General features: G+C 47.0%; 1 protein-coding gene across 1 annotated transcript in view; it reads right to left on the bottom strand.

Annotated features, from left to right (window-relative positions):
- Positions 1-1438: 1438 nt before the first annotated feature.
- The window catches only part of DPYSL2 (dihydropyrimidinase like 2), an 82168-nt gene continuing 60142 nt past the window's right edge, over positions 1439-23464 (bottom strand). The window contains exons 9-14 of the mRNA XM_033229240.1: positions 15954-16110; positions 15457-15598; positions 11762-11932; positions 7131-7310; positions 6171-6336; positions 1439-3978 (exon numbers count right to left, since the gene is read on the bottom strand). Of these exons, the coding sequence (XP_033085131.1) occupies positions 3887-3978; positions 6171-6336; positions 7131-7310; positions 11762-11932; positions 15457-15598; positions 15954-16110 (908 nt within the window). The 3' untranslated portion in view covers positions 1439-3886. The remainder of the gene's footprint in view (positions 3979-6170; positions 6337-7130; positions 7311-11761; positions 11933-15456; positions 15599-15953; positions 16111-23464) is intronic.

Below are 23464 nucleotides of genomic sequence, written 5' to 3'. Positions count from 1 at the left end.
CCTTCTGTGCGGACAGACTCGATTTGACTGGTTCACAGTGCTCTGCCATCAGCATGAAGTGACAGTGACAGGCAGGTAAAACCCAGCCCCAGACGCCCAACACTGTGGTTCCCAGGGAGGACCCAGGATTTGCTATATTCCTTATGAAGGACTCGTTTATCTTCTTTACCTTCTGGTCACTGTAAGTGTGTAAGTGGCCATACTTCCCTCTTGTGTACGTGTTGCCAGGACACTCAGAGTTCCCTAACAAGTTTATAGCCTCACGGCAGGTGTTGCACACTAACTCCACCAAGGCCTTATCTTATTTTTCTTGCTCTTATTTTCCCTTCACCCAAACACTTTTTATTGATAAACTGTGGCATTGTATATATATTTGTATAAGTCACCTCATATCCTGTTTGGACAGGGCTAGACAGAAAACAAAAATGGGCTGTTTGCAGTGGCTCACACCTATCATCCCAGCACCTTGGGAGGCCGAGGTGGGTGAACTGTTTGAGCCCAGGAGTTCAAAACCAGCCTGGGCAATATGGTGAAACCCTGTCTCTACAAAACAAACAAACAAAAAATTGCTGAGCATGGTGGTGTGAAACTTGTAGTCCCAGCTACTCAGGAGGCTGAGCTGGGAGGATCGCTTGAGCCCAAGTGGTCAAGGCTGCAGTGAGCCGAGATCGTGCCACTGCACTGAAGCCTGGGCAACAGGTGGAATCCTGTCTCAAAAAAAAAAAAAAAAAAAAAAAAAAAAAAAAACAGAGGGGAGGAGGAAGGGAAAAGAGGAGGAAGGGAAAAAAAGTTAATGACTTCATCAACCCTATGATGGGCCCGGGGGGCCCAAGGCACACACTCTTTCATTCACTGTCCTCAAAATCAATAATGTGAGTGCCAGTTATCAGGGTAACCATGGAAACCAAGCATCTGGCCTGCTGGGGTGGGCGGGGCTCCTGGCCAAAGTGCATTCTTGACACTTGCATGAAAGTGGAAGACCAAGCCTTTATAACCTGGTTTCCCACAAGCTTCCAGACTGAGGTGTGGGTAAGGGCCAACACACCCGCCTCTTATCTTTCATGCTGGAGGATTTTCCAGAGTAAACAAGCTGGAAGGAAGCAGAGAACCCAGAGGGGTCACCCACGTGAAAGCATATGGTCCCACCCCATTCTCAGTTTCAAGCTTCGGTATGCAGCTTGATTCTGGAGGCCTCTCCAGGATGGAGTGTGTGAATTTCTGACACTTGGCTTGCCACACACCCGCAGGCTGCATCTTTGGTGAGAATTAGAATCCCGTGGCCTGGACATAGCAGCCTGTGACATGGAGTGAAAACTCTTGAATTGGTATATTCACGAAACTGAAGCCGAGGGCTCCGTGAATGCTTGTGGAGGGAAAGTCTGGTTGAAGGCCCAAGCCAAACAGCCGCCTCCCGAACATCTCAACACACACACACCCCTGAAACAACCACATTTTGCTTTATTAGGCGTTCCATGGTAATATAACACAGAGTTCTTAAGGAATAATAAACACGAGACTTGTTTTTTACCATAATTATTTTGCCATTAAGACAGTGGTTACAAAAAAAAAAGTACTCTTCTGGCTACACACTTTATCAGCTTTAGAACTGAAAGTTCCTCCACTCATGGGTCACAATCACAATTTCAAGGATTAAAAACCATCTATTCTTAAATCCTACACTGTTTTAGAGCATCAAGTCACTGCAGTTATTCAGTTCTGAGACACTGTCGATTTATTTTAGCATTTACATATGACATTCATTTAACAGACACACAAAGCAAGCCAACAGGTAAACATGCTTACACAGCCTGCAGAAATCTTCAGGTTTTAAATTGTTTTTTAAGAAAACAACCAAAACAACCAAAAATTACCATGACCTGGTACAGGAAAAACAGGAAGACTCAAGTGAATACTAGAGCTGCAAGTGTTTCTTAGAATTGAAACAAAAATTGTTTTTTTCCAACTTGTTCAAATTTCCTCTAAGTGCAGGTGAGAAAAAAAAAGCAAATATATTAAGTCAACCAATTATTTTTTTAAAAGTGCAATTTACCTTTAAAATAACAAATAAACAACAACAACAAAAAACCCAAAACCCCAACCAGAACCCCAAAGGCAAAATGTGTAGAGAGACAAGGGTGGTGATGGAATGAACTACTTTGTGATGTTTTTACGCTTTACAAAAAGCAGATTTGGTTTTTAGAAAAGCCTGCAAACACAACATTGCTTGAGAGAACCTGTAAACACGTTTGGAATACAATGCAACACAAGTCAGCAAGGACAGGGGTGGGTCCAAAGGAGCCAGCTAGGGGGAAAGGTGACAGAAAAGGAGAGGGAAGGATGGAGACGGACATCGCCTGTGGTCTCTAAGGGGGCCATGTGTTTAATTTATAAGGTTCCCCCCCACTGCAGTTTTGATGTAACCTATTGTTCATAAAACACATTGCTCTTGCAAAGTAGAATGGACTTTAAGTTTCCCAAGGATTTTTTGAGTTTATAGGGCCTCTTTCTATGTAGTGTGTCTTTTGAAATAATTGGAGAAGAAAAAAATCTGGTTTTTCCCCAAAAGTGAAAAGCTTCCATGTGTTCTAGAATCTCAAAAAATACTTAACCAGGAAGCAGCAGGCCCTCGGGTCAGACTCCTATTAGCTTAGCACTTCCAAACTGGAGACTTTGGTTGGCTCACTTGGGTTATTGAGGCTCGGTGTTTAGGTTTGACCATGACTTTAGCCAGATAGCACTGCACAGAGGAAAATCTCTCTGGTTCTGCAGCCTCAGACCTCTTCAGCTTCTGGGCCCTGTCTGCGGTTCCACGTGTGATACTATGGGTGAGACAGCATGGCCCATTCCTGCACTTGGCCAGGACCCCATACACTAGCACATGTCCTCATGATGGCGGGTGGGTAGCACCAGTCCCACATGGACTAGGATAACACAGCACTCTGCCTGCAATGGCAAACGCTCAAATCCTTTAGGCAGACCCCATGACCACCATGAAATGATAGACCTGGGAGGTGAAAAGATCACGGGGCAGGGGAGGAAAACACTGTCTCCGGGACGAGGGCTGAAGGAAACACAGAGAGAGAGAGACAGACACGAAAATATTCATGAATTAAAAAGCTAGAGAGAGAAAGAGAGCGCAAGAGCACGCAGAAAAATGGTAAAAGAGAAAAGAATCCTCAAAGGATTTAATCTGCAGCAAAATCTAGGCCAATAAAGCAAGCCTGCCCCTTTATCAACAGCTGACCCTGAAGACTACGGAATGGTGATGTCGGCATTTTGGAGCCTCTCAGGACGGACACGATGAGTTTGCCAACCACCAGAATCAGCTGGGTGATGACGTAATTGCATCATTAGGATGTCCAGTTCAAACCCCTTGTATTAATATGGAGTTAAATGTTCCAATTTAGTATTAAAAAAAAAAAAAAAAAGACTCTTTCCCACCCCGGCCCCTCCCCAGCCCCACAAAGAAAACTTCTTAAAAATTTTAAAAAGAAAAGAAAAAGGCAGCTCTGGGCAATTCACTTTATCTTCCCTCCCCCCATGAAAAGGAAGATGCTAACGGACACTAGGAGGTTGAAGGCGAAGAAGACCCTCGCTGGGGGCTGCTTGTTCGCATGTCTGAGTGTTGGGTGTGGTTCCGTGTATGAGCTTGGTGGGTAGGCTTGGGTGTGATACTCATAGATGTGTAAGGAAGTGGATGAGCAAAATCAGTAACTCCCGGTGAGAGATGGGGTGTGGGGCCCCAAGGGGGACCCCATGAACTGGCTGCTCCACAGTAACTATCACAGGCTCTTAAAAAAAAAAAAAAGGGAAGGAAGAAAGAAGTCTCAGAATGTCCTCAGGTGTCCCATCCCCAGTCCCTAGTGGACGGCACAGCCCAGGAACTCTAGCCCAGGCTGGTGATGTTGGCACGGCCACCGGGGGGCGCCACGATACGCTGGGTGGTGCGGCGGGGAATGTTGTCATCAATTTGAGCTCCTGGAGGGAGAGAAGAGAGGAATGGGTTAGGGGCCAGGACAGTCACACAAGGTCCTGCTTGAAGGTGAAATCTCACAGCTCAGGAGGAAAAGTGCTAGTCGCATTCTTTTTTTTTTTTGGAGACAGGGTCTGGCTCTGTTTTCTAGACCAGAGTGCAGTGGCACCATCATAGCTTGCCACAGCCTCAACCTCCTGGGCTTAAGCCATCCTCCCACTCAGCCCCCTCAAGAAGCTGGGACCATAGCCACAGGCCCCCACACCTAGCTAATTTTTACATTTTTTGTAAAGAGAGGTCTTGCTATATTGCTGAAGCTGGTCTCAAACTCCTGGGCTCAGGCAATCCTCCTACCTCTGCTTCCCAACATGCTGGGATAACAGGTGTGAGCCACACTGCCCGGCCTCACATTCTTTATTCTTCTCTTAAAACCCCACTGAAGTTTAGACTACAGTAAGGAGGTGGAGGCTGGGCATGGTGGCTCATGCCTGGAATCCTACTGAAGTGAGAAGATTGCTTGAGTCCAGGAGTTTGAGAACAGTCTGGGCAACACAGTGAAAGCCTATCTCTACAAAAAAAATTTAAAAATTAGCCAGGCGTGATGGCACAAGCCGGTAGTACCAACTACTGGGGAGGCTGAGCTGGGAGGATCACTTGAGCCCAGGAGGTCGAGGCTGCAGTGAGCTGTGATTGCACCACTGCACTCTAGCCTGGGTACTGGGTGACACAGTGAGATACTATTATATCTCTAAAAATAAAAACAAATAAACTTTTTAGAAAGGAGATGAGCCTAAGGTAGCCAAAGAATCAGACACTGTATAAAGGCTGTTGGATCTATTACTGGAGAAAGTAAAACTATATACAAAATATCACTACACCTTAGACTCTGTCCTGTCCCCTGTTCTGATTAGTCAAATTGGCTGTGGCTTTTCTGAGGACACAGCCTTCTTCTGGCATTCTAATCCCCTAACCCTACACATATAATCACAAATAGGAGGAACGATGGCACCTTATATTGGAATAGCCTGGAGAGATCACATAACACAGACATGATTATACACGTTTTACTTACAACAAACTAAAGTTCGTTATTTTTAAACGTTTTGAAAATTTGTAATCCATATATGGTACATAGGTAGCTTTTTAAAACCTGTACAACCAGCAAGAAAAAAAATTCTCTCTGGTTTAACAATTCCTTTAATACGCCATAGGAATCTGTAGCCCAGGGAGCAGGAAGAGTGGAATGTTCTAGTCATGGGCCAAATGAAAGATGGGAAGGAAGTTTCAAGTAAGGAAACGTAAAAATCTGCACTCTTTCCTCTCACCAAGGGGATATCACACATATTACCCAAGCAAATACAACTAACAGTTCTCAGATGGCCCTGTTCTAAGCATTGTACACATATATTAATCCATTTAACCCTCACAACAACCTCACAGGGAAGCAACTACTATTATTGCCATTCTACAGGTGAGGAGACTGAGGCACAGCCAGAGCTTAGCTATGAAGTTAGGCTGTTGAAACTCCAGACTCCACAAGCTAAACTACAATATACTGTAGGAGAGAAGTCCTGAAATACCACAATGTCCTTTCTTATAATGGATCTAACAAATTGAACAAATGTTTTCTTAATATATTAGGTAAAACACAGTATGGGCATTGTGTGACACAAACTGATCTCAAGATTCTGAAACCCAACCAGTCATTAACTATGAAAATACATCTCTAAGTCGGGCTGGGCTGGGCACGGTGGCTCATGCCTGTAATCCCAGCACTTTGGGAGGCCGAGGCAGGCAGATCACTTGAAGTCAGGAGTTCTACCAGCCTGGCCAACATGGTGATACCCCGTCTCTATTAAAAATACAAAAATTAGCCAGGCATGGTGGTGCACGCCTGTAATCCCAGCTACTTGGGAGGCTGAGTCATGAGAATCACTTGAACCGGGAGGTGGAGGTTGCAGTGAGCCAAGATCGCGCCATTGCACTCCAGTCTGGGTGATAGGGCGAGACCCTGTCTCAAATAAAAGAAAAAGAAAATACATCTCCAGTGATCCGAGTCCACCGTATTTCTCACTTTGGGGAGAAAGGGAATATCATTCACTTCCATTTCTGTGTCCTTTCCAAATGCAATTGTAGCCTCGCCAGCACCAGTGAGCTGGCCCTGCAGAACTGTGCCCTCCCCAAGCCTCAGCCCTACCAGACAAACTGAATCCAGACTGGTGCAGGTTCCGGACAGGTGGGGCCTGCTGCTTGGCAGGAGACGTCTTGGCCGAGGAGGCTGGAGTGACTGTCTTGGGCGTCACAGACACCTCACACACGGGTCCGTCATACAGGCCACGAGGAACCCCTCTCAGCTCAGCCAGCTGCAAAACACAAGAGTCCCCCAAGCTTAGGCCACAGTCACAGAGGACACCTCTTTAGAAACCCTCCTGGAGGGAGGATGGGTCTGTGAGATCTAGGGATGGAGGGCTCTCCTTACAGACAGGTGGACAGGTGTTGTGTGGGGCCAGCTCCCACAATACCAGGCCAAAACTCCCCACAAGGTCCGGTAACTGGTAAACTCTACAAAAACTAACACACTTTACCATTTTCCCCCCAAAGGCACTTCAAATTTAAGCCCTGTAAGAATCCCCTAAATATGCTGTGAGGGGGATCTGGTACCATGTTCAAGATCTGGCCCCAAACTTTCTTTCCAATTGCATTCTCCCTTTAATTCCCTTATAGCTCCATCTCTTTCCTGCTTCACATGCCCTGAATACACTGTGCATTTTCTATACTCATGACTCTCTTATCAAATTCCCTCGTCTCCCTTCTTTGACTTGACAAACTCCTACTTAACCTTCAAAGCCCAACTCAAAATGTCCTCCCCCCATGACATTCTCCCTGGCTACGGCAGTGGCTCCCTCCTCTGGGTCCTCACTCCACACTCCTCATCATAGCATATACCATGATCTCACTTTACTAGGGCTGTCTGTGGACATGCCTGACTCCTTCTCCAGTATTTTAAATGCCAGGAATAAAAAATTCAGGCTCCCTCTTATCCCTGGAATCCACTATATTCATTTTAATATTCTGTCTCAAGGTGCTTAATAAATGTTTGTGGCCTTGAACTTAATTCATGGTTTAACAAAAAGTTCATCAGAACAAAACTACTCACCCTGCTTCTTGCCTTGATACGCTTGTAAACAAAATCAGGGAAGGGCTTCCGGGGAATGTAGCGTCCAGAGCCTTCGGTGACATGCAGGGTGCCGTCCTCCAGGACAATCTTCCCCTGGCTGATGACCACCAGTGGGGAACCGCGGCACTCCATGCCTTCAAAGATGTTGTACTCAAGAGACTGGGAAGAGAGCACAGTAAACTCTAGAACAGGCCACTCTGGCTGGACTCAATCCACCCAGCAGTGGGGCACCCACTGCCCCAACCCCACAAAGACAAAAGAGAGACTCAGAAACGGGGATTCTGTCCCAACTGGGCACCCCAGCAGGCACTTACTCGCTGCGTCTCCATTTCCCTGTCTAGAATATGAAAGAATTTTCCTACCTCTCCACATTAGAAAGAAAGATAATTAAACAGAATAATTGTGTGGAAAGTGTGCTTGTTTGTAAATGCTACACAAATAAAAGAAAATGATTCCTCCTATTAACAGGGACTGTGTTCCCACCATCTCCAGCTCCATTCTGATAGAATTCCAAGGCCTTCTCTGACCAAGTTCTAAATTTAATCTTGAAATGAGCCATCCACAAGTAGGTTTTCCCACTGGCTAGCCTGGTTTTCCAGTCTGTTTGCGGTGTGGTTAAAATGAAGTCCCTAAATGAAAGGACTGTGGTCACTGAAGAGACATGCCTCCGATAAAATGATTGAGGGCTAGTTAATTTCCAGAACAATGTAGCTATGTAGCTATCCTTCTGGTTTCAAGTTTTTCAGGGTAAAAGAGAGACACATCTGTGTGCCCTCTTGGAAAATAAGTGGGGTCTCCATATGCATGTGAATTTGTGGTTGGTAATGAAGCAGCAGAAAACAGGAGTCATTGCACCCTGATATCGAAAACTCCATCCTGCAGCTTCGGCTAACCCAGTGCTACTTCCCAGATCCCAGATGCCTCCCGCTTCTTCCTGCCTGTTTGGTTCACGGGAACCAATGACTGTGGCTGAGTCTGGACTGGAGGGTTAATAGGTGGCTCCAACCATAAAGAGCACCCTGGGCTTCTGGGAAAGTTCAGACCAGGTTTTCAGCACTCAGGGAGCTGGCCTCTGAACAGAGAGCTGTGCTAGCCCCCTGCAGTTCAAGATGACATTTCTGCTTAGTGCAGCGGCTGGTAACACGGATTCGGCCGGCTCAGCAGCTCACATCGAGCATGGAAATGCACAATGCCCTGCATACAATGTTGGGTGAAAATAACCACCAGGGCTGTTAGTACACTGCTCTGAGTCTCAAAGCAGTCATGCAGAAGCTACCAAAGGAACTGTAGCAGAGAGGCGCCAGCAGGGAGGGAAGAGGACTCTGCACTTGGATTCCCGAGACCCAAGACTTAAAATTGTCTTTTGTCAATTCTAAGACGCTCATCCCTGAAGTCAGAATGTGTCTTACAGCAGCCAGAGCCACGCAGGCACTGCCGGCCTAGACTAAAGCCAAGTTCCTCTAGGGGAATATGGGTTTGCTTGTGCCACTGTGTTGGAGGACAACCCCACTGAGGGCATTTTACAGTAAATTCTCAGCTTGACGTTGTTCTGGACCACACAGGCGGCACACATTCAGACCACGAGGCTGGACAAGCACCCACTTTCAGTTCCAATTCTTGGGGGAGACATTTTTCCCTCTTGGCAACCAATGCCAGGGTCGAGTCCTGCGAGATTTCCTGCCACCCTGTATGCACAGCAGATGCACTCCCCAGAGATGCCGTAATAAGCACATGCTGGCCCTTGGTGGCCCAGTCTCCCATGAGACTCCTTGTCTTGAGTATGTTTTCTTTCATCATGGTACATAACCTAATGGAATACCTTAAAATCGATGGCATCTCAGACACAGTAAAATCCAGAAGTTGTGTGACTCTGGGGAGATCGCTTTAATCCTGCCTCAGCTTCAGTTTCTTCATCTGCCACCCTCCTGAGGCGTATGTGAAGATGACAATACAAAAAGCCTCATCCCTGGTCGTCTCAGAAACAACCTTTGAAAGGGTGTGAGTCATCCTTTAAGGCCTGGATCAAGAGCCATCTCTTCCACATCACTCCACAGCTAACAGTTTATGCCCTGACAACCTCCTCTTGTGCCCTACTGGGTACAGTATGGGCACAGCCTCAGCCATGGAGACATCTGCCCTGGGTTCACACCCTGGGCATGCCATTCATCAGCTATATGACTTTGAACGCATCCCTCACACCCCTAAGCCTCCACCTCCTCATCTGTGAGGGGTAAGTAGGGCCCCCTTTGCAGTACTGATGTGACAATCAGATGAAATAAAATGAACAAAAGCACCTAGCTCACTACTTGGCTCACAGCAGGTATTCAGAAAATCTTCACTCATTCACTGTCTGGCTTTTTACTGCACTTTGCTAACACTTGCCAGCCCTGCAGCATCCAAGATCTTATACAATGCATGTGTTGAGTCTTGTTGCTTATAAATGAGCACCTAGAAGACCTCTGGAGCCATCTTTCATCTTTAAAAGATGGAGGAACCAGCCCCATGACTCTCAGTGACTTAACACTGACAAGTCCAAGGGTCAGATCACAATTCCCAGATACTCAGAGCCTACTCTCCAACAAACCATGATGCAGAGAGGCCTCCTCACTCACCATGCATAGACATTTTTAACCTACATCCACACAGGCTCCCTAAAATTACTCATTGGGCCAGATGCCTGGAAAATCCAAGCAAAGGCTTAGCAACAGGGCTGTCGATGATAGTTAGCTAGATGCTCCGAATTAAAGCTAATTAGCCGCATGGTAGGAAACACTGTACTATGCAGGGAAAGTCTCCTAGTTGCATTTCCCCAGAAGATCAATGAACAGACATGTTTAGCACTGGCTCTTTAAAACAGGTGAGGCTGGAAAAGCACCACTTTGAAAGTCTACATTTCTTCCATTGGTCACCTGGAGGTAAAAGCAGGGTAGGTTGGGGTGAAAATGTCTGGAAGGCAGAATCTTCCCAAATCTTCACTCCTTCCCACTGTCTCTTCTTCTAGGTTAAGAACTCCAAATGCAAGCTCCCCAGCTAGGTCATCTGTGTCTTCACGAGCCCAGTTAGTCGTTTATAGCACCTCTGGGGGGAGCAACCTTCCAAGAGAGGGGAAGCATTTTCCCCATCTAAGTCTGACCGAGAGGCTGCATATGCAGTCTGGCAGGGAAGAGTCCTGAACAATTTTGGGTTCTAATTCTGGCTCAACCGCAAAATCGCTATGTAACATTAGACTGGTCACTTAAGCTCTCTAAGCCTCCGTTTATTTATTTTCCCAAATTGGGATAATAATACCAGTCCCTTTATTGAGGTCAAATGAAAGAGTCAGTGAGAATGTGAAGTTACAGGCACACGAATAGGGAGGTTCATGGGGCAGGGCCCTAGGACCCCTGACCATAAAATAGCCAGTCAGGACACCCAAGAAATCAAGATCTGAGCTTTAAGAGGGTGTGACCGTAAGGCTGCGCTGCCAGGCTGAGCCAGTGAGTGGTGTGGGAGGGAGAAAATCAGTTTTAAACACAGACTTGAACAGTCTTCTGAGAAGCACCCACCGTCCTGGTCCTCACAGGTGGCAGCAGAAGCCAGAGCTGAGCCTGAGCTCATTGCAGCCCAAACACCTCTGTGTGTGCAAATGAGGGAGGACTGGGACAGAGCAAAGTCCCAGAGTTGTTCTGGAAAAATGCCAGAAACCTGCCCTGAGTTGTCATGGCATGTGGGGGCAGTGTCAGTGCTCGCTGGCCTGAGCTGTCTTCGAGATTCAAATGAGTTCCTGACATGAAACGCTTCTGCCCGAGGCCCATTTCTTTTCCAAAGCTCTCCCTCTGTGCATATTCCTTCAGTTTTTCTGCCTATACCATATTGCTTGTGAGGACTCCACAGTGTCTAACACCTCTGCTTAATGTCTGCTAACCTCACAGAATCACAGGACACTTGGAGACCTCGTCTGAATCCCTCAATCTCAGCTGAGGAGCCTAAGACATTAACATACTTGCCCTGGGTCCTGTTAACAAGAGAGGACATCTCTAAGCTCTGCAGCCCAGACCCAGAGGGTAGAGATACCCAAAGCCGCAGATCCTCAAACAACAATCAAATGGCTGGGGGGTACTGCTACTAGGAAAGAAGTCAGTCAATCAATTCCTTTAAGATAATAAGAATGGCTGTCATCCAGTTTTCTGCAGGGACACTGGCCTGAGAAAACAATGGCTTAAGAGGATCACAGTCCCCAGTGAGCATCTCAGGCGAGGACATCTCACTGTTTCACTGAGGTCCCTTGCACCAAGTACTGCCATGAGAGGTGCTGCACCAAACTATGAAATGGAGCGGTGTCTGACTTCTAGAAGCTTTGCACTTTGACATCACATTAGAGGCTCTAAAGGTCTACAGATAGAGAGGCTGTGGTATTCCAAAATGATTATGAGAGCAATGGTCTTATTGACCTCACTAAAGAAAATGAAATAACTATTCCTTTCCCAGCAAATTGCAAATCGTAACATCCTCAGGAAAAGCACATTCCCATCACAGCAAGTTCTTTTTAGAAACCCTGGGGCTCTCCCTCCGTCTGTGTCTCTGTGACTGTAATTCGTTTGGATGGGGCCTGCACAGTTAACAGGTCTTACGCTGTTGTGCGTCTTGGCAGAGATGGTTTTAACACTGTCGGGGTCCCAGATGACCAGGTCAGCATCGGATCCCACAGCAATGCGGCCTTTCCGGGGGTAAAGGTTGAAGACTTTGGCTGCATTGGTGCTGGTCACAGCCACAAACTGGTTCTCATCCATCTTCCCAGTGACCTGAGGGAGACAGCACAGGTATGCACAGGAGGCACACAGCAGAAACGAGTTAAAAAGTTACTTTTCAATGATAAACTACTGATACACACAACAGCTTAGATGGATGTCAAGAGCATTGTGCCAAGTGAAACACAAACCATCTCAAAGGTCACACACTGTATGACTCCATTTCCATAATGTCCTCCAAATAACAAAATGGTAGAGACGGAGAACAGATGAGGGACTAGCTGAGTTCTTCCAGGGTTAGGGAGGGTGGAGGGGAGGAGCAGCAAGAGGTTGGTCTCTGAAATGCTGGACTGCATCTTGAGTGTGGTGGTGGTCACATGACTCCACAGGTGACCACATAGCCTAGAGCTATACCCACACATTGTGACACTGTCAGTGTCTTGGTTTTGATATTGTACTACATTCACATAAGATGTAACCATGAGGGAAACTGAGTGAAGGGTACCCAGGACCTCTCTGTACTATCTTTGCAACTTCTTAATCTATAATTATTTCAAAACACAAAAAATTTTGTTTAATTTGCAGGGTTGGCAATGCCTCTTTAGGAAATATCATTTGGCCCAATTGGCTGTCCTTTTCAACAAAATACAGCCACAGATCTAGGCTTCCTTTTTTTCTCTCTGTTTTTTTGAGACAGGCTCTTGCTGTCATTGAGGTTAGAATGCAGTAGAGTGATCCCAGCTCACTGCAGTCTCAGCCTCTCAGGCTCAAGCAGTCCTCCTGTTTCAGCCTCTCAAGTAGCTGGGAAGACAGGCATGCACTACCATACCAGGCTAATTTTTGTTTTTTTTAAGAGACAGGATCTCACTATGGTGCCCAGCTGGGCTCAAAGTCCTGGCCTCAAGCAACCCTCCCACCTCGCTCTCCCAAAGTGCTGGGATTTCAGGCGTGGGGCACCACGCCTGGCCAGATGTCATCTTCTAGTCTAGCCAACCTAGAAGTCTCAGCCCCGTGTCTGGTTTTAGGTGCCAATCACATTTCCTCAAGTGCTTCCCCTCCCAGACCCACTCTAAATCCAGTAAAAAACAGGGCAAAGGAAATGAACCGGCATTAAGAGGGAGAAAAAAGTACAAATGGCCAATAAGCATAGGAAAAAATTTTCACTCTAACCAGTAACTGAATACATTAAATGTAAAACAATGAGACACAAAATTCACCTATCAAATCAGCAAACAATGGATTTTTGCTGACAACACCCAGGTGGTAGACACTGGGGAGTGACATATATTGGTGGTGGCATATAAAGCAGTACAAACTTTCTGGAAGGAACTTTGACAATATGTATCAAAACCGTTAAAAATATAAACATCCTTTGACGCGGCAATGCCACTTGTAGAAATTTCTCCTACAAACATAATCAAGAATGTGTCTATAAAAATGTCATTCCAGTTAAAAAAAAAAAAAAACAAAAAACAGAAACAATGTAAATGTTCAACCAAAGACATAAATGTGGCTTGGCGTGGTGGCTCACACCTGTAATCCCAGCATTTTGGGAGGCCGAGGCGGGTGGATCACCTGAGGTCAGGAGTTTGAGACCAGCCTGGCCAACATGGCGAAATCCCATCTCTACTAAAAATAGCAAAATTAGCCAGGCGTGGTGGCAGGCGCCTGTAATCCCAGCTACTCAGGAGGCTGAAGAGAATTGCATGAACCCAGGAGGCAGACGTTGCAGTGAGCCAAGATGGTGCCACTGCACTCCAGCCTGTGGGGAGACGTGAAACTCTGTCTCCCCCCGTGAAAAAAAGAATTATAAATGAGTCCTGGCCGGGCACAGTGGCTCATGCCTGTAATTCCAGCACTTTGGGAGGTCAAGGCAGGAGGATCACCTGAGGTCAGGAGTTTGAGACCAGCCTGGCCAACATGGTGAAACCTTGTCTCTACAAAAATACAAAAATCAACTGGGTGTGGTGGCACACGCCTGTAATCTCAGCTACTCAGGTGGCTGAGGCAAGAGAATCACCTGAACCCAGGAGGCGGAGGTTGCAGTGAGCTGAGATGGCACCACTGCACTCCAGAGTGAGACTCCATCTCAAAAAAATAACTAAATGAGTCCTAGTTTAGCATTCACATGGAAGAGTCAGTTATTGTAAATCAATTTTTTCAAGTATATTTAAGCAGGTGGAGATATTTCCATGATACATTAATTTTTTAAAAAACAGACTACAAAATAGTATGTATGATGCCAATATTATTGTTACTATTTTTTTTTTTTGAGACAGGGTCTCACTATGTCGCCCAGTTTGCAGTGCAGTGGTCCGATCATGGCTCACTGCAGCCTCAACCTCCCAAGGCTCAGGTAATCCTCCGGCCTCCACCCATCGAGTAGCTGGGACTACAGGCACATGCCACCATGCCTGGCAAATTTTTGTATTTTTAGTAAAGACAGAGTTTTGCCATGTTGCCCAGACTGGTCTTGAACTCCTGGGCTTAACTGATCCACCCACCTCGGCCTCCTAAAGTGCTGGGATTACAGGCATGAGCCTGGGAGTGAGCCCAGCTGTATGATGCCAATATTATCTACACACTCACACATATTGCATATACACATGTGCAATTGTGTAGTAGCAAAAATATGGAAAGACATATGCCAAAATGTTAATTGTCATTATATGTGAAACATGGCAACTTTTATTTACTTCCTTATTCCTCTTGGAATAAGGATATATTCTTCATATAATCGAAAAAATTCACTAAAAAACAGAAAACCTATTGTGTCAATATATTTTAAAACATTAAAATGAAAAAGCCCAAAGATCCTCTAAGTCAGTGTATGTTCATAGCAGGCCTACCAGAAGCTGGCAGTAGAAGACATGCTAAGTCCAGAGGTCCCTAAAAGAGACTTTTAAGGAAATTGAGCCCATTTCCAAGAGTAGAAGAGGATTAACTGAAAAAGTCACCTGGTTGCTAAGGAATTTTCTTCCTGACTGACCTAGAGTCACATCTAAAGCTGTGTAGGTTTTCAGTCTTTACTGCTCCGTTGAGGATAATGATAAGAAATACACAGGTAGGCCAGGCATGATGGCTCACATCTGTAATCCCAGCAGTTTGGGAGGCTGAGGCATTGCTTAAACCTGGGAACTCGAGACCAGCCTGGGCAACATAGTGAGACCCCCATCTACACACACACACAAAGAATTAGCCAGGCATGGTGGTATGTGCCTGTGGTCCTAGCTACTCAGGAGCCTGAGGTGGGAGGATAACCTGAGCCCAGGAGTTTGAGGCTGCAGTGAGCTATGACTGGACGACTGTACTCCAGCCTGGGTGACAGAGCAAGACCTTGTCTGAAAAAAGTTTAAAAATTGTTTTAAAAAGAAATACATATGTAATATTTAGGAAGAAATGACCTATTAGAAGAGGTCTTAGATTTCCAACCCTCAGAAATATTGTCATATAAGTACTGGCTTCTAGGATGTCTTCCACTGTCTATCATTTCAAGGCCTCCATGAGCCCCGTGGCCCCCAGATGAGGAGGACAAGGAAGGCTGAGAGCCACTGAGGAATGAGGCCATCGCTCCTTACCACAGCCTTGTCCCAGATGACGGACATCCGCTCCTCAGTGCCATTGGTGCCCTCCGGAATCAGGGTGAAGTTGTCCTTTCCTACAGCCTTCTGGGCAGTGTTAAACGTGCAATGGGCACTGCCCGTGACCTGGAGGTCTCCACTGCAAAGAAAACGCAAAACGTGGTGCTGCAGCTTCATCAGGATGCTGCGCGCCTACGCCTATTTGGTGGGCTGTCCCATGAATGGCATCACACCAACCACAGTGGAATCCTTCTGATGTCTCCTCCACCTTCTTGGCTTGACTTTCAAGATGGCCCAGGTTTTTAATCCAGAATTCCCTCCCAGAATGGTGCTAGAATGACAATTCCCTGTACTCATGTAGCCAATCTAGTTTGGTGAACAAGGGTCTCCTGGTTTTATGGCTGCTCTCGGCCACCATGCTGTTTTCACCTAACGGGTTGGTCTGGTCTCAAGAAAGACAGAATGTGAAGTGTGAAGAAGTTGCCAGGACTCACCAGGACAGCAAGGAGTTGAGAAAGTCTGGAGTGGTTGGATCAGGGCTCAAAGGTGGGGAGGTGACAAAGGCGGCAGCCTTGGCCCAGTTCTTGCTCCAGTAATGGGAGCCGTCCGTTCCCAAGCTGGCGGTGATGGGCTCGCCATATACCACAGTTCCTGACAAACAGAACACACAAGGTTCAGTCCAACACAATGTAGGGGGAAGGCAACCACCCCTATGAGGAGCCACTGCCTGCCCAGCAGCACCTAGTGCTCTCACTATCCCTTTATGGGAAGCACCAGGCTCGTCTCACAGATGAGGAAACTGAGACGTGGGGAAATCCAGTACCTCCATCAGCCTGTCACCCACAAACATGAGCTTCCTAAGATTCCACATTCGGCCCCTGCTCTTCAAACAACACACCCTCCCTACAGGATCCCAGACATCCTGAAGGCTTCTGTCTCCTACACTGCTGATTTTCAATTCTATTAATCTCCTGCTCAGATGGTGTCCAAACATCCAGTCCCAGGTGCCATCTGGACTGTTCTTTATGCATGGCCTATGGCACCTCAAATTTAACCTTCCTGTTCATTCACACAATCTTTTCACAATTCCTAGCCCCTCACAGTGTCTATCTCTGACTAAACGTCTGTGGGAGGAAATCACCCATGACATCACCAGGCTGAAGTATTTCAGGGCAAATACATAAACCCCCAGATGTGCTCAAGAGACAGCCTGGATCCCTGAGTCACTGCCTGGAAGAAGCTGTCTGTTACAGCCATCAGCTCCACAGCCGACTCTGTGAGTGAAAAACAAACTGGACATTATGCCACTGGGATTTCAGAGTTTCTGGAAGCCTAGCCTAACTCTATTAATGCAATGTCCAAGACAAACATCAACTCCCTGATGCTCAGATCATGCCCTCTTCTCTGTCCATTCAGATGAAAACCAGAAAGTTGAGACTCATGTACATTCACTGAACGCCAATACCCTAGTGCTTTCAATACAATCGTTCCTTAAATCAGGCCCTCATCATCTCTCGCCAGCTCATTCCAACAGAACCTCCCCATTGGACCTTAGATTTATGTTTGCTCTCCCAACCCCGCTCCCTACCTCTCCATTCATTCTGCATGACACTTCCAGATTCATCTACTAAAATCTCTTGCATAAAAATAATCCAAAGGAGCTCTTCTGCATTCAAGGACTGAAACGAAAATCCTCCTCACCGAAGCCTCAGATGCTCTTCACTACTGGAAGCTGATCTCCTCCTTTAACATTGTCCAGAACACAACTCGGGTATCACACCCTCCATCTGAGAATCCCATCCTCCCCTCCAGTCATTACCCAGTTCTACATTTTTGACTTTCCACCTGATGGAGACATCTTGAAGATCATTTACCTGCCTGCACATAGTCGGCACTCCATGAACGTGTGTTAAATAGATTAAATGGTCTAATATGTTATTAATTAAAGGCATCTAAGCTGGAATTTGATCCCAGGTCAGCTGAATTCATCTGTCACTGGCTCCCCCCAGCATAGGGCTAACTCCCACCCCACAACAATGCAGCAAAGCTTCTCTACTTCCCCAAACACAGGCCCTCAAGGGCAAACACACCGCAGTCAGGAATGTGTTTTCCTTCCTCTCCATGGCCTTTCTGAAGGCCTTATCACTTGATGATACACCACAACACCCTCTCTGTCGGCCACTCTGAGAGCTGGCTCTGCACAGCTGCCCCCTCCTGCCTCAGGAATTTCACAAAGGACTCGCTGTTCAGCCAGGGAGTGCTGGAGGCCACAGCAGGCAGCTCACTCCAGGTCACCAGCAACCACGCCCCCACCCCGAGCAGGAGGGAGGACTCCAAACCCAGGGAAACCTCCAGAAGGAAGCCCTGAGGAAGAAAAGGGCCAGTGCTAGGTGCTCGGAAGGGCTAGGAGGGTCCCCTTGGCTCCTGGCCTGCTCAAAGCCTCCCATGCAGAAACTGGTGCAAAGAGCTATCAGGGTGGCTGCACAAACCACTCCGGTTCATCCCAAAGTGGAAAAACAACACATAATAATAAGGCCTTGGCCGCTGCCAAAGACCTTTATAAAATGCAAATGGCTGGGCAGGACCCAGCAGCAGTCATCAGTTCTCAAAAGATCTCTCTGGCTCCCTGCTTTTGGTTCAAGCATCAAACAGATCTGGTTAAGCAAAACTCTCCTGACCCAGCCAGGCCTGGAGGTCCCACTGGCCACAGTCCATCTAAGCACAAAGGTGAGAGCTGTGTAAGTCACAGGAAAACAAGGGATGCGCAGCCCTAAAGGCTTCCTGCTTTTGTCCATATGAAGAAGTTCATGAGAGCAGAGGCACTTGGAGATAAAGAATGGCTGGATGGTCTCTGAAAATCCCTGGACACACATAAACATTTTCCTGAGTTTCCTGTAACTTGCCGACGACGCTCATCCTCTCCCTGTGCCTGCTCCTCAGCCCTGCCTCTGGAAACTTGAGTACAAGGAGGGGCTGGTTCTTGGAAAGTGGCCTGAATACCATGGGGGTGAATGCTGCTGACCACAGGCTTATCTCTCCCTGCGAAACATGACTCAGCTTGCGGTAGGGAGCTGCTCTATGAGGAGCTGGATTCCTCTTCTCTCTGTGCACAGGAATATGTACCTCACTTCAAGAGAATGAACTTGGTCTTCAGCCTCGAGAAAACCCAAAACAGGGTCTGAGCTTTCAACGCCACTGCTGAGCAGAACCTGCCTCCTTAGACAAAGGCCAAGTGGACTTCTGGGCCAGAGTCAAGCAAAGATAGGGACATTCAGGGGCAGGGTTATGGATGCTAGGGGAGGGACAGAGCCATCCTGTGGCTCATTTCTACTTCGCTCTGTTCAAATTCCCTCAGGGATTCAGAGGTCCTTGCTGTCTTTTGGGCTTTCTTTCTTTCTTAGCCCAGAATCGGGACAAGAGTTTAGCCATCATGTACAAGGCCTCTACCTCCACAAGAGTATGATCTATACATGGAGTCTCTGCCTCCCATCCCCGGTGGTCCGGAACCCCCAACCCAGGGCTCCCCTCCTGGGTATATAAACATTCATAGCAGGGAGCTGTGGATGCACTTCCGGAGCTCAGCTAGGCCACAGACACCCTTGAACTGCACGCCAGAAATAATTACCACTAATAATAATAAACCACGGAACAGGCTTAATTGGCCCTTCTACACTTCTCTAAACACACTGCTGATGCTTTCTTGGCACCCGTTAGACCTTTGTGATTTTCGTCTTCAGGGAAAGTCTAAACTGAAGGATGTGACCAAGCCAGCCTCTGGCAGGCTCTCTAGTAAGGCCAAGAACTGCAGGGGATGGGAGCTAGTGCTTATTTGCAACCAGTCTGGGGCCCGTGTGCATTCATGAAGAATAAACGCAAGGCTGGGGTTTAAAACTGCTTGAAAGCTCCCAGCTCTGGCAGTCACTTCCCATGGACGAGAAGCAGGAGAACAAATCCAAAGTGAGAACTGTGCAAAACCAGTATCTGTAGCTCAATATGCAGCCACTAAAGCAGAGTGAAAACCAACCGGGATGGACAGACAGACAGACAGTTACACATACTCTCACCATTCTCCTTCACCTTTGCAAGAATTCATGCCAGACCCTAACTAACAGCCTGGGGCCTGTGCTGTCAGGTTTTCGTAGCAAGAGTGGTTCTAGAGGAACATCATCTTAAAAATGAGTTTTCTGAATGGGTTCTGAGGTTTCTGAAACTCGTTCTCAAATCTGATTGGATTTAAAGGCACTAATGAGTCTACTTCCAGTAGTAAAAACAGGAGAGTACAGGGTATGATGGGACAATAAAGATACAGAAAATATTATTAAATACTCACAAAGGCTTCTAAGAGGCAAGGTTTTAGGTGACTGTGTAGCCGATACCTTAAACATTTTTGTCAAATTAACAAGTATAACAAGAGTGGTCGGTTGCTCCTAATTGTACTAAACAAAGTGGGCGGTAAAAAAAGAATGAATTCAGGGATTCAAATTCCCAGCTCAAGCACCACATGAACGAATCAAAAGTTTCTATGTCTGCCTTTATGTCTCACACATGCAGAGCTGAGATGGCTGAAAACCAGAAGTAGGATCTCATCCTGCCAGTGGCTGAATTATAATGCAAACTGAATTCCCAACCTTGCAGAGCATCTGCTGTTAAAGTGAGGGCACAGATTGGGAAGCAATTCTGCCTTTGGACCCCAATGCCAACATCAGCTCTTCCCTGGGTCTCCAGTCTGTGGCCTGATCTACAGATTTCAGACTTGCCATCCCCACAATTGTGTGAGTTGATTCCTTAAATATAATTCTTTAAAATAAATCTTCCCTCTTTCTCTACTGTCCTCTCTCCTCTCTCAGTCCCCTTTTCTGTTCAAGATTGCAACATCAAGCATAAGCTTCACTAAGGACTCATCCCCAAGTTGAGGTGGTCCTCACAGGCCCCGTGACCATGTGCTTCTCATAATGCCTGAGTCACTCCTATTGACCCGCAGGACGTAAGAGGTCTTATCTCAAATTGAGGTTCCCAGAGTTTAATGTCCTGAATGTTTCTGCACCCAGGTTACGGGGGTGGGGTGAGGAGGAGGATGGAAAAGAATGTCCACCAGATGAGGTCATCAGGCACTGCCCACAGACCACCACTCACACATGGAAGGCATCAGCAGTCATGCTGGATTTCACACATGGGCAAAATGTGGTCAGACAGAGAGGGAGCCCATTCTAGAGGAGAAATCTCCACAGGGGGCCCTCCATGGAAAGAGAGGTGGCCAGGGGCCTGGAATCATGGTTTCTAATTCCCACAGGCTGCATGATCTAGGGCAAGATTTTCAATTTCTGCATTTCTACTTCTCTTCCATGAAATGAGCCTATTAAGTTGGTCTAAGTTGTTTTCAAGAGTGAAATTGCCCCCAGGTCATCTGGTCCTGGCTCTGTGTTCACTGCCTCAGCTGCCAAACTGGGTTGATGACACGCCATCCTGGGGAACGGCTCAGAGCGGCTGATGGAAGCAGCGTGTCTCTCAGGGAAGGCAGGATACAGTGGTGCTGCCTCAAGCAGGCATGTGAAAACAGTTCTCATTCGTTTCATCTCATATCCTTGCTTCCCTGAACTTCTCTTATCTTAGATTCTAGACCAGCAGGTCTCTGGCTGGGGAGGTTCACGTGAGAAGGAGACATTACTACTCCTCCCAGGGCAGGATTATCATTTTTCAAAGCTCACATTTGTAGAAAAATTTCAAGGCTGTTTACGCGGCCTGACCCCTCTGAGACTCCCTTCTGGGCTCAACCCCTCCTGACTTGTACCCCTTTTGTAGCCCTGACCACCTCCCAACATGACTTTCCGCTCAACATCCTACCCCTGCAAGTGGAAGAGCTAACTGTGGTTGGGACAATTTCTTGTTCCTGGAACACAGGGCCTGAAGTATCGCATCATGAAAGTTTTTTGAATGAATTCAGAATTTCTTCATTCACAGAGGAAGAAATGGAGCATCAGAAAGGGGGCTGTGGCAGTGCTCACACTTGCCTCAGAGGGCCAGAGAAACCCACCTGAAGTGGACTAACAATTCTGAGCAGAAAACCCTTGCCCAGGGTTAGCAGGCATCTGTGCTCTGCTTTCCTCGCAAGCTCAAAGTTAGACCAGACCCTTCATCCTGTAGTCACAGTAACTGGTCACGCTTCTCGTCTCCATTTTTACCTGCAATATCTCATGTACACATCATCATCACCCTGTGAGATGAGTCATGGTTACTATCCTCCCCATGCAGATGGCGAAAACACATGTGGAAATGATAAGGAAGCACCCAGCATCACGTGGCTGGTGTACAGTGAAGTTGGGGTTTGATCCAAGAATGAATACTGATCCTGGAGAGCAAACAATTAATATTCCCTTGAAGAGCTTTCCTTCTTGGTCATTTGGGAATCCTTGTGTGTACATTACCCATATCTCTGCTGGGTGTCAGGCCACCGTTTCAATCAGGATTCTTAAGGAACTAAGCCCCAACAGACACAGGTCACAAGCATCACCATATTAAAATAATCTCAAAGCATGAAGGTAAGTCAGTCAAACATGAACATGGATATTTGTGGCCTGAAGTTAGAGGCCTGACAGTCAAGCCCCAATTCCACTATTCACGAGCTCTGAGCTTCAGTTTACTCAGCTGCAAAATGAAACAAAATATAAAAATTCCTGCCAGGGCTGCCTCCCAAAGTTGCTAGGAAGTTCCAGCAAGATGGGAAAGAGCCTAAGAGCCTAGGAAGTTAGCTAGGACTTCTCATTCCTGCTCATTAGCACCTGAATGCACTGGAAATTCCTTTCTGGCAGCTCAGGTTTGTCTAAAGCTCAGGCTTTCAGGGATTAATGAGTAACAGTTTGAATGCAAACAGCATCCTGGGAACCACTGGACTCACATTCAGAAGGCTCTGGAAGGGAACAAACTAAAGTCCCCTCCCACTGCTCACCCCATAAGACACACAGGGTGTCAAGGTTATAAAGACAATAGGGGTGCCCTGCTGCAATGGCTCACGCCTGTAATCCCAGTATTTTGGGAGGCCAAGGCAGGCGGATCACCTGAGGTCAGGAGGTCCAGACCAGCCTGGCCAACATGGTGAAACCTCGTCTCTACTAAAAATATAAAAATTAGACAGGCGTGGTAGTGGGGGCCTGTAATCTCAGCTACTAAGGAGGCTGAGGCGGGAGAATCGCTTGAGTCCAGGAGGCGGAGATTGCAGTGAGCTGAGATGGCACCACTGCACTCCAGCCTGGGTGAAAGAGTGAGACTCCATCTCAAAAGCAAAATTAAACATTAAAAAACAACCAGGGGGTTACCGGGCACTGAGTTGGGGTGCTAGGTCCAAACGGGGCACTGCAGCAACACACTGCAGCTCTGCAACTCCACGTGAGAAGAACCATGAAGGACAGAGAAGAGGAGGCCTGCGGCAGGGGTGGCCCACGACTCCACCTCTCCGACTGAAGTCTGGGACAGGCAGGACCCCTCTCTCTTCTCATTTGGACAGGTACGTGTTTGAATATGGAGTCAACTTTAGACAAGGCCTCTATCCAAAATTATGTTGAAATGTTAGCCTAACTCAAGTATCATCATCATCTAGGTATAGCACAGTGGTAAAATACAGAAAATAAGCTGTCTCATTCTTTCCGCCTTCCAGACACTATGCCACCCATCCCCACACGACGTGGGGGCAGCGGTGCTGTGGCTGGCCTTCTGTACAGAGGCTGATTCCCACAAATGCACTGCCTTCTTGCAAACGCGTGTCAGGGTGACCCAGAGCCACCGATTCCATCGTCATCCACAATATGTCCTAGAAAACAACTCAAAGCTCATTCTCAGTAAGGTACATTATTTTAGGTGAATGCTTTCTTATTTCTAAAAGGCAATTCCTTCAAGGTGCCAGGAGAAGACAGAAAGGCGGCAACCATTTGATGTGCAGCCTAAGGACATGAGCACTCCAAAGAACAAGGGCCAGGAGTCGCTGGGTCCGTCTGGAAGTCATCATCTCTGGGAC

This window comes from Trachypithecus francoisi, unplaced genomic scaffold, assembly GCF_009764315.1.
Source record: "Trachypithecus francoisi isolate TF-2019V2 unplaced genomic scaffold, Tfra_2.0 Contig01440, whole genome shotgun sequence".
In the NCBI taxonomy this organism is placed as follows: domain Eukaryota; kingdom Metazoa; phylum Chordata; class Mammalia; order Primates; family Cercopithecidae; genus Trachypithecus; species Trachypithecus francoisi.
The sequence above is the reverse complement of the archived record's forward strand: the minus strand, read 5'-3'. Positions and strand labels throughout refer to the sequence as shown.